This window comes from Tripterygium wilfordii, chromosome 12 (assembly GCF_013401445.1).
Source record: "Tripterygium wilfordii isolate XIE 37 chromosome 12, ASM1340144v1, whole genome shotgun sequence".
NCBI lineage: Eukaryota > Viridiplantae > Streptophyta > Magnoliopsida > Celastrales > Celastraceae > Tripterygium > Tripterygium wilfordii.
Window position 1 is genome coordinate 1,312,285 of NC_052243.1, and position 11,011 is coordinate 1,323,295.

The 11,011-nt window shown below is 39.8% G+C and overlaps 2 protein-coding genes across 5 annotated transcripts; one reads left to right on the forward strand and one right to left on the reverse strand.

The window, feature by feature from the left end:
* Window positions 1-326: 326 nt before the first annotated feature.
* Window positions 327-6,398, forward strand: LOC120010763 (ribokinase-like). 4 transcript variants are annotated; one of them, XR_005470917.1, is made up of 15 exons: window positions 327-491; window positions 595-646; window positions 740-829; window positions 940-1,017; window positions 1,116-1,190; window positions 1,295-1,347; window positions 2,281-2,431; window positions 3,145-3,255; window positions 3,405-3,504; window positions 3,799-3,861; window positions 3,945-4,071; window positions 4,221-4,318; window positions 5,220-5,358; window positions 5,933-5,985; window positions 6,137-6,398. XR_005470917.1 is itself a non-coding variant. In XM_038861611.1 (14 exons), the coding sequence occupies exons 1-14, from the start codon at window positions 397-399 to the stop codon at window positions 6,218-6,220; spliced, it is 1,251 nt and encodes a 416-aa protein (XP_038717539.1). In that variant the 5' UTR covers window positions 327-396; the 3' UTR covers window positions 6,221-6,398. The 4 variants fall into 4 exon arrangements, 3 of the variants coding, with proteins under 3 accessions (XP_038717539.1, XP_038717538.1, XP_038717540.1); XM_038861611.1 differs by lacking the exon at window positions 3,405-3,504 and having other exon boundaries at window positions 1,134-1,190; XM_038861610.1 differs by lacking the exon at window positions 3,405-3,504 and having other exon boundaries at window positions 328-491.
* Window positions 6,399-6,497: 99 nt separating this feature from the next.
* On the reverse strand, window positions 6,498-9,736 carry LOC120010760 (FT-interacting protein 4). Its single transcript, XM_038861605.1, has one exon. It carries the CDS (start codon window positions 9,674-9,676, stop codon window positions 6,638-6,640), a length of 3,039 nt encoding a protein of 1,012 aa, XP_038717533.1. The 5' UTR covers window positions 9,677-9,736; the 3' UTR covers window positions 6,498-6,637.
* Between the last annotated feature and the right edge of the window lie 1,275 nt (window positions 9,737-11,011).

An 11,011-nucleotide genomic window follows, 5' to 3' on the forward strand; every position in this document is an offset into this window, starting at 1 on the left:
TATTGGTATAGTTGGTATAATTGAAATATCAATTATAACGGTTTGACATTTGAGCTAAATTTGTTAGTGCTTATGTTCCTATGAATTTTCAAATACTGAAACGACGTCGTATGTGAGCGGTATAGCGTATTCATTCCTTATAAGAATAAACAAATTCCAAACTGGTATAAGCCCACTCTCCTCCAAATTCCCAAACACATCTATTTGTCATTTACTTCCTCCCGGGCCCAGACGAGCGAGCGACAACCCCAAGTCCACAGTCCACACAGAAGAGATTATCCAAGCCCAACCCAAAAGTTAGCTCCCAATCCTCTCCAAGACTCCAACCCTTCTTCCTCTGCCGCTCTGCACTGTGCACTGCCCATTGCCCAATTGGATAGTAAGAATTAAGAAAAGATGTTGAGACTGTTCACAATTCCTAACGTCATAGCTCCTTTCCCTTCAAAAACCATACCTTCTTCAAGCACGCCAACACACTGCTCTCTTATCAGGTCCCTTCATAGCCCCCCTAACACACTCCTAACAACCTTCTCTTCTGGATTACTTTGCGCTTTTGAGTCCTCTCTTTACTTGCTTCACGTTTTCAATCTTCAGGGCCAAAATGTCGTCCGATTCACTTCCTCCTCCGCCTGATAACCGCATCGTCGTAAGTTGTTCTTGTTTGTTAATTAAGTTTGTGTGAGTTTTTGTTTTCGATGATCGGACTTAGAGAGGTTGAAGCGGAGAGACGTTGTCGCAGTTAGGTTGCGGAACGGTGACGGTTGACTTTTTGGCGGCAGTGGCCGCCTATCCTAATCCTGATGACAAGATCGGAAGCACCGGTTTCAAGGTACAGCGCTTGGTCCTTTGAATTTTGGAATCTTAATTGAAAACAGAGAATTAGTAGTAAGAGATGGAGTAATGAATTGAAGTATTTGTTGTAATGCCTTTTGTTCTCAGGTTCAAGGTGGCGGAAATGTGGGGAATGCCTTAACTTGTGCTGCTCGTTTGGGCTTGAATCCTAGGCTGATATCCAAGGTTTAGCACTTGCTCTTCCTTACAATTTCTAATTTGACTTGGTTATCTTTCTATTCTTTATCTTGCAAATCTTTGTCTTGGCATTTTCAATTGGCTAGGTTGCTGATGATACCCAGGGCAGGAGTATACTGGAGGAGCTTAAAGCTGATGGTGTGGATCCCTCTTTTCTAGTGGTGAGTTTTAATAAATGAACTGTGTGTTCTCTCCAATTAATTGATTTAGTTAATTATCATATTTAGTTAGTATAGATTATTGACTGATATGGTCTTGTTTATAGGTTTCTGATGAGGGAAATTCACCGTTTACCTATGTCATTGTCGACAACCAAACGTGAGCTCTCTGTCTCTCTCTATGTGTCTCCAATTCCCTTCTGCCTCTTGCTGGTGTTGAGATTTCAGTGAGGCAGTGAGCTGAATTTGATTGTAATCTGATGGTCCTTTTGTTTGTCTATGAGACTATGACTATGATATATTAATTTAGATCCTCTCGGAACAGATTGTGACATTTGTTTTCATGAAGATTATACTGAATCAACTTTCTTGTTCACTACATGGTTTTTAGCACTTGGTGATCATGCTTTAATTTGGATGCAATTCCTTTCTGATTATGTCAATTTTGTAAGGATAACAAACCTAGTCTGTGCATCGCTTTGCGATTTTTACTTATTTTTCTTCAAATTTCTAGGAGATGGAAAGGAAGAAAGAAACTAATAAGTATTAAGTAATTGTGTAAATATGAAAAGGATGAGAATTAGGGAGGGTGACTGAGCTAAAGCTTCGCATATTATAGAAATTACTTTTTCCTTTCATACCCTTCTTCCTATTTCATAAGAGCAAAGTTGACATGCAGGAAGCCTTGTTGTGGTGATATATATTTACTTCGCGATTGATCACATTGTAGCTTACAGAACCACTGGACATTAATTCATTCACAAGTGCCATTGATATTCGTAAATAGGCAACATAAAACATATTAATTTTCTGTTTGGGCAACTTTTTGAGCTTCTTACCCCATTTGGTTGCTGCTGAAGGTCTGACTCTTAGTCATGTTTTGTTTGCGTAGTGATCAGGCCCAGTGTGTATTTCAATCCAACCTGTTAATGTTTGGAGCCTTGATCTTAATGCACTACAATCTCTTGTCAATCAAAGTTTTTTTTTTTCCAAAAAAGTTTTTGTTTTTGTAATTATGCTTGTTAGGATGATTGTTGTAAGTTCTAATTGGAAATTACATAGCTGGTGGTTAATTTGTAAACGTCTTTTCCAGAAAGACGCGTACTTGCATTCATACCCCCGGATATCCTCCCATGATACCAGATGATCTTTCTCAAGAAAGCCTGGTTTCTGCTCTGGATGATGCTAGAGTAGTCTATTTCGATGGAAGGTTACCTGAAACTGCTTTGGTAGTTGCCCAAGAGGTAATTGTTATCTTATGTTTTCTCCTAGCTGCTGTGGCACTAAGTTCTTTTATTTGAGATAGATGAAGTGCAGTGGACTGCTGGTTTCACTGACACTGGAGGTATTTCAAGTATAGGGTCTTTCTATGTGTCCACTATTTCTGTCTGTCCAATTAATATCAAATGATGGCACTGGTAATATCAAAGCACTCATGGTAATAATGTTTTCAGTCACTGTGTGTGTGTGTGTGTGTGTGTATTGTCCAGATGCTCAAGAGTGTTATTGATTTAATAGTTTCTTTCTGTGGTGTGCTGAATTTCCAACAAGGTCACAAATTAACGTAGGCCTGAAATATCTTCTTTTATAACACTTCAATTGTAACTACAATGCATGAGCTAACTGATTTTGTAATTTTATTCAAATTTCATGTTTGGGGATGGGGGGAGGGCTCATTGAGCCATTCTTGTTTCTTCTACTTAATTCTATCGTTCTCTATTTACAAGATGCATTTTATAATTCTTCGTGTGTAATAATGTTCAGTTCTTAGCATCAAGTTATAATAGCTCTTTATGTGTCCAGCTCATTGTCATATTGGCCCAAATCTATTTGTACAAGAATCGTACATCATTATATACACCCTTTTTCATTCTTACTTTTCTTCTCTAATTATAATAGCAAAAAGATTGTGTAATGCTTGCTAATGAGAACAGTGTATTGGGGTCTTCCAGTGCAGGCAGCCCGCAAAAACATACCAATTTTAATTGATGCTGAAAGGAAAAGGGAAGGGTTGGATAATCTTCTAGAATTGGCTGATTATGCTATATGCTCCGCAAAATTTCCACAGGCAAGGCTATTATATTTTGTAAAGTTTTTTATAGTTTTCTTCAATTGCAAAGTTTTGTTACTAATGTTTCATATGTGAGAAATTTACTTTAGTTTCATTAACATCTCTTGACCCCTTCCTCTTTTTTTCTTCGTGTTTTTATCCCAAAGGAAGTGCTCTTTTTTATCGAAGGATATAGAGGAGCTGAGTTGATTCTGATCCTGTATCTCTGCATAATTAAACATGTCTCTCCTGTTTTATGTGAAACATGTACTCATTCCTTGGTATACTCTGGCTTATTGTTATCTGCTCTTTTCCTCTAAATTTTTTCTTCTTGTTTGATTTCTTCTTCCATACTATCATATATCCTAATAATAACATTAATGCCCACATGAAATTTCTTTCAAATATGTAATTCATATAGTTTCTAGGGCGTCATCTCAATCACCATTGTTTTATTTTGGATGTATTTTATTTTCTGGATCTTCCAGCATCATCCCTATGTATGTCCTCTCTGGAACATTGAAGTTTTGCATTGATATGATTGTTCATTTGGTTCTGTAGCTAATCATAAACACTTTGAGTATTCAACCCAATTTTGGAGTAAATTGGTCCTTCATCGGTTTGGTAAAGCTTTGTCTATGGTATGGCATATATGGTGTTCATCTAGTTGCTCGGCCTAAGGAACATCATAAATTGCTGTATCACAGGCATGGACGGAGGCTCCATCTATTCCAAGTGCACTTGTTTCCATGCTTCTGAGGTTGCCGAACCTCAAATTTGTCATCGTGACTTTGGGGAAAGATGGATGTGTAATGCTTGAAAGGAATGTAAACGGTAAGCTATGATTACCAATTTGCTTACATTTGAGGTGATATGCTAGAGTAGGGCCTGTGTAATTGCAGTTACAAATGTGCTTTCATCTATGTGATGTTGTTATGACTGTCAAAAAATTATAGTTTTTGTTGTTAACCTGAATTCTGCAGGGGATGTGGTGTCTGAAGAAATAGATGTGGACAGCTTATTGGAAACACTGAGGCAGAGAAAGGATGATAGCATAGGGATTCCAACATGTCTTTCATCAGTAAATATTTTTTCTTCTTTAAACCATTGTCATATTTAGTTATGATTTTTCTGCAGCATGAAAATTTAGTAGAAGCAATGAACATGTTACCTAAGGAGAACTCCTTCCAATTAGAGCAAGGAATACTCCTAGTTGATTAAGGATTGATCTCGCTGAGTCTGGGGTACATGGATAAGTGGGTTGTGCTCTTGATGCAATTGAGCTGTTCTCTTGTAGATAATCTCTTGGCTAGGTTCTTGCCAGTTTGAACTCCATTGGTGCCTCATTAATAGATTTCCTTCTTTGTTGGTTGAAAAGAAATTATAAGCAATATGGCTTTTATGGTTATTTTCAACTTTATCCAGGTCACAAGAGGTGGCTTCATATACAAGTATTTCTCTTTTAATGACCCTGATTTATGGGTTGGGCTTTGATGAGGAGACCATTTGAATTCGAAAGAGAAATAGAAAAGTTAAGATAAGACAATCACATATTTATCTATCTATTACAGTTCAGGCATGTCGCTCTCTCTCTCTCTTTTATGCCAATTTTTTCCAATCCACCCTGTTCTTGAAAAGCTCAAAAGCATATGGAATTCCCTCTCTATGGACATTTAGGTGGTCTTTCCAAACAGAGGGAAATAAAAATGATTTGGGAATTGATGTCCTGTGGTTATAGTGTTGGACGACCTCTGCTTTTAGCTAGAGGAAACTAAATATTGAACTTACCTAGAAGACTGAACTATCTATAAAGAACAATACAATTTTGCTGTAGGATTTTTGTCTGTTCCAGGTTAAGAAGTCGTGCTTTAAGAGAAGATATGATAATATGGTTATGGATGTCTTATGGTTTTAAGCACTTGAGACATACCTGTGCTTCCATTTATTATTTAAATGATAATATTTCCATTTTATCCTCTCAGCCAGTGGCAAAGTTGACAGCACAAGGGATAGGGGCAGTGAGTGGTAGATTATTTGCAGGAACAGCTGAGAAGATACCTCCATCAGAACTTGTGGATACTACTGGAGCTGGGGATGCATTTATCGGGGCAGCTCTTTATGGTATGTTTAATAACAATATTTCATTATTTCCTTCCATGTGGCCCTATGCTTCTGTGCAAACACTCATATTATCATTTCTGTGATATTGGTTTTATATTAGAGATCAATAAGCAACATGTTGCCTAAAAGCATTTATGTTTTATTTTAGCTCAGAATTTAGAAAAATGATGCCCCATCTCTTTTCGAAAGATCACTGAGATTATATCAAACCTTTGAAAAATTGTACCAATAAGAGTATAGGACAAAGACTGTGCAGAATAATAGTTAAACTTGTGTAAATTGTTGGTCATCAGAATTTTTTAATCCACTATTGAGTTTGTATTTGGTAGGTCACCTGATTCAACTAGCTTGCTTCTTTTTTTTTTTAATGATATTATCTATCAATTTGAACGCCAAACCACCTTTTGGTTATGTTTTGCAGTTTCATGCCGAGAATTATCTGAGAACCTAGATTATGTTTATCATTCTTTCAGCAATGTTTTGGATTTTGCTTCTACTTTTTATATATTCTTTGATTGATATGTTCCATTTATGGATCCGAAATTCGCTCATCTTCTCTCTCTTTCTCTTGTAGCTATCTGCGCAGACATGCCACCAGAGAAAATGTTGCCATTTGCTGCCCAAGTGGTAAGCAGACGAATTTCTTTTTTGCTGCATATTGGCTGGCCTCTTCAGCTTCTTCTCAATTTCATCCCCTCCCTTTCCCCTTCTGAAAGTAAAAAGCCAAGGACAGCGAGGAAGTAGGATCATGACATATTTCATGTTGTCTTAATTGCAGGCTGCTGCAAACTGTAGAGCTTTGGGAGCTCGGACGGGGCTTCCACACCGCACAGACCCATGTTTAGCATCTTTTCTAAGTTGAGTTACTGAATCTTGATTTCCGAACAGAACTACTGAATCTGAGACGGGCTTCCGAGTCCTCTCTGTTTTGTTAAGATTTCATAAGCAGTTGTAGGACAAGTGGTTTGGTGAAAGCATGGTGTTGTGTCAATTCCGAACGGATTGCGCCGTATGCGTGATTGGTACATTGTTAGATACTTCATAACTATTGTTTTGTTTTTCAGGAGTAAAACGTTCAGCAAGTTTACAAGCTAATTAAACCAATTTAGTGGTCAGATTCCAACTACATGACCGAAAGAAGACATTACAAAAGCCCATGCCTTGTGGGTAACACCATCCAAAATAAGTTCAGAATACTAGAGTCTAAGCATTGAAACGAAAGTTGCATCTAACCCTTCATTCTACAGCAGACCTATCACTCTACAGCAGACCTATCACTCTACAGCAAGCTATCAGCCTTGGTGGGTAACCTCTTCAAGAAATTGAACACTGGAGAAGGCAACTTGCTTCTGAACCTTGGCGGCCTCAGCGCGTACAACACCCAGAGTGCCACCACAACCCTGATTGGCAGTAAGTAGAACCCAAAAGCAGCAAACAAGCACATAATCACAGCCACGAAGGTGGCTCTCGGGTCTCGCCAACTTAGTAGCGCCTGAAATCGTTCACCTTGAGAAGCCATGTCTCCAACCACAGTTTGAATCCTCCCCGCCACGCTCCTTAGTCGGTCATATCTCATTCTAACAATCTCAGCACTTCTACTAGTCGGAAACGAATCAAATTCCTCATCCAATTCATCAGGATAAACACTCTCAGCATGGGAAAGCCTGATCTCCATATGGGGTGGATGGCGTGGTCGTGACCTGTAACGCCAAAGCCCCAGAAATGCCATGTAAAACAGTATGATTGGGATAATGAGTTCAGGCATTAGAACCAGCAACAGAAAAACTACAAGAAACAAGGTCGAATAAACCGGCCTATGCCAATTCCGAATTGACTCAACCCACTTGCCCATGGCAACAACACCAGAGACCACATTCATTAGCCTGAAAAAGTTAGCCTTGCTCCTTCTCATGCTCCACATATGAGAGTCATGATCAAGCATATACTCCACCACATCTCGCCCTAAAGGCGGTTCTGCCCGGCTCAGCCTTGATGCCACAACATTCATAGCCTGGTACCTCAGGCTCTCCACCTGGTTCACAATCAGAGGAAGCACGTAGTGCATCTTAGGCAGCAATGGCAAACTATACATATGCAACATGTTAGCCATATTAGCACATGAGAACCTCACAGCTAGATGGAGCTCCCCCATTTTCTTCACACCTGTTGTGTGCAACATAAGCAGCGGATACGAGTGAGTGTAGACTCTATCAGATTCAAGGGTTGATAGCCTAATTCTAACCTTCCCAATGCGAGAATCCCGAGCTCCAGCGTTGTGTATCACATTCTTGTCGACGCGGCTATTATCAAACACTCCAATGGTGATCACTGTGCAAGGATCAAACACCTCCCAAGTATACTGCTCATTCCATTTTGGAGACAAGCTATCCACAACAGTCCGGGTTCGAACCCATTTCTGGCCATACTTCGCAACACAATAAGCATCTGAAGACCCTCCTTTCCCTTCTTTGATTTTGGTTGGCATAAGCCCTGTGGCACCCAATATCCCCATTTCAAGCACACCAATATGAGGCTTCCATAGTTGTTTTGCTGTTGGCCTAAGATCACTGCTATACATAGCAGCTTCATCAAGTACATGGTAACCTCCATCAAGACAGACCCTGAGATGAATCCTAGACCCGAACCTCGTCACAATCTTCGAATCAGCAGCATTGCTGAATTGGTTTTCGACATTAAACCACCTTGAAGTCACTTGTTTTTCATTCGTCCGCCTCTCCATAGCAGTAACCGGAAGCAAGAGTCTCCCCACAACCTCCTCCCTTCCTGGCCCAAAACGATCCTCAATTGAAACCAACATATAGTCCTCAAAAGGTTCTGCAACTACAAATAACAAATCTTCATTCCAATAAGGATTTGACACGCTTCGATTTGGAGTAGCTCCAGCAATTCTAGTCCTCAAAACCTGGTTACCCACCTGAACTTTTGCAGAAAGCTCAGGGAACCTCATCATAGCAGGCCCTTTATCACCAGGGACTATATCCTGTGCTTCAATGACAGAAACCCTTAAATACCATAGTTTTGGTGAGAGGTATACCTTGGATTTGATTGAACAAAGCCCGTCAAGGTTCACATTTGCTGCCTTTGAATGCCAAGCCTCTGCAAATGCCTCATCCGCTTGAGTCCCAAACCATATGGACGCCATTACTTCACCAGCTTTTGCTCTGTCTCCTTTCTTGTCCTCCATTCTATACCATTGTGGTGCTAACTGACTATCAGGAGGTACCCTTCTCGGAACCTCGTTCAAATCGAACCAAACACGGCCCAAGAACTCATCTTTGTTGCTCTCTTTGACAAAAATCTCCACCATTGATGATTGTATACAGTCTTTGGAGAATGCGAACACTTGATTCCAGTCTGAATTAGCACTACCCCTCTTTGTGATGCCTCTGTAGTTCCCCAACTTCACTTCTGCAACAATCTCACCACCACCACCAAACAATCCAATGTCTTTAGCTCTCACAACTCTCACATAAAGATACTGCATTTGCTCAACAAGGTCATATGTTGAACTAGTCTTGTCCTTGTTCAAGAGACCCCCACCAAGGTGAGGACTTGTCTCTTTTAAAGAAAACTCACTTGACCCATTTGAGTACCCACCAAACCCAACAACCCCACCGCCCCCTCCGCGGCCTCCAATGGCCGGACCAGGTGCTGTAGTGATGACAACAGGCTTCATCTCCCCTGGGTTTGGCTCCATAGGCTTCAGATTGATCTGATTTTGGTGATTAGGCTTGTTGTCTTGTGTCAACTGCACAACCATAGCTGGACTTTGCTGCTGCAACTTCTTGTTCTTTTTAGAATTAGAAGCACCAGAGACGGAATGAGACCCAGCTACCACAACCCCATTAGTGAATCCACCTTCTTTAACAACCTCCTCTGTTTTGGACACATAAAGCTTCAAGCTTATCTCTCCCCTCACATGAGAAAACAAGCTTCTTTTGTCAAGAGTGAACAACTGTGCCACCTCTTCACCTTCTTTAGCAACCATTGAACCAGAAATTCTAACTTTACCCAAAAAGTTCCTGCTGTTGCTGGACCTTCTCTCATTGAAGACATTGGCCTCTATGGTTCTGTAAGGAAGATCTGCAACATCTTTTATGTAGAAAACAAGCTTCTCATTCCAAATGGGGTTCAAGTCTTTGTATTTCACTTGGGTTCTGAGCCTCTGATTCTCAAACTCTACGTCTACAAACGGTGAAGATGAACCTTCTCCATCTTTGGGCATAAGATTGTGTGCTGCCACCACCTCCACCACCAGCTTTTCTTTAGCATTTGTGGTGGTGCTGCCATTCATCATATTCAGTTCTTTGTTGTTACAGAAGAGATGCAGAGAGAGAGATGAAGAAGATGAAGTGACAAAGAGGAGAGACAGTAGAGACAAATTGGGAGAGGCTCAAGAGGAGAAGAAGAGCTTTTAAAAACAGAGGCGTGAAGCAGAAAGAGCGTGCAAACTGAGTTGTTCTACACAAACACAGACACAGCATTTGAGAAACAATCTCAGATACCCAGGTCTGTTGATGCACGCACCAATCATGGTGCAGGAGCTAAACAAACATATTGGATATGGTGGGACCCAAAAAACATTCTTAACGTTATTAAACTTCACTGGTTTGACTGCTTTCGTTGCATGAGCAGAGAGAGTCAGCCTGGTCAACGGGGCTAAGGTTTAATTATAAAATAATATCCAAAGTGGTTTAAGTAACGCATCCGACCTTGTCTTTTGTTCCCAAGTGAGATATTTTGGGTTGGATTTGTTAATTATTGAAAAATAATAGCATGTCTTACATTTGGTAACAAGCCCCTGTTCCTTGCAATTTACAATCAATCCTACGTCCGTCCATTATTGTTTATAAATGTCCTTGCAACGGATCATAATGATTATTGTCTCTGCATGTCATCTAACGGATCCATAATGATTTATACTTGATATGGATGAACACTCCCATGTCATATTATATTTCTCCAATATAGCTTAATTTACATCAGTCCTACGAATTCTAGTATTTTTTATCTCAATTATCTCCAATATTGATATGAACACATAATATTTGATATGAATCATGTATGTCCATCTCAACATTTAAAATAACAAAGACAAAAAATATGGAGATACTTGGTATTTTCACCGTTATGTGCACCAAGTAATTAGAGAGTATGAAACTTTAAACTTTAAAGGTAAAGTAGGAGAACTAAAAATGTGAAATACTTTTGATGGGCATGGAGACAAACATGGTTCATGTTTTTTTTTTCCTTCTTTTTATAGATAATGAGATGAGCGCGTGTTGGATGGGCTAAGGGCGTGGTATGAAGTGAGGGAGTGAGTGAGTTATAAAAAGGAATAGATAGGTCAGCAGCAGAACATAGCGTGCGAGGATCAGACTCTACAGAACATACTTTTTTCCCAAAGCTGAAAGAAGGAAGAAGCCATTGCTTGCAATTGTAATCTCGAAGTCCGAGGTTTGGGAAACAAAATTTGTCTTTTTTTTTTAGCCAATGTGAAATTACTTCCACGACCTGGCCCGCATGGACTTTTCATGTGTCTGATGAGTCGTGGGCCCCACCATGCAAAGGAATTACTCATATATGACCTTTTTACAATCCAACGGCTAAGATGTATCTGATTCCTTTTTTG

Bases quoted from the DNA above. Each gene is read 5' to 3' on its own strand.
- LOC120010763 (XM_038861610.1), top strand. From the start codon at position 397: ATGTTGAGACTGTTCACAATTCCTAACGTCATAGCTCCTTTCCCTTCA. The intron at 492-594 runs GTCCCTTCATAG...TTCAATCTTCAG, and splicing joins ACACACTGCTCTCTTATCAG to GGCCAAAATGTCGTCCGATT. The intron at 1,348-2,280 runs GTGAGCTCTCTG...CGTCTTTTCCAG, and splicing joins GTCATTGTCGACAACCAAAC to AAAGACGCGTACTTGCATTC.
- LOC120010760 (XM_038861605.1), bottom strand. From the start codon at position 9,676: ATGATGAATGGCAGCACCACCACAAATGCTAAAGAAAAGCTGGTGGTG.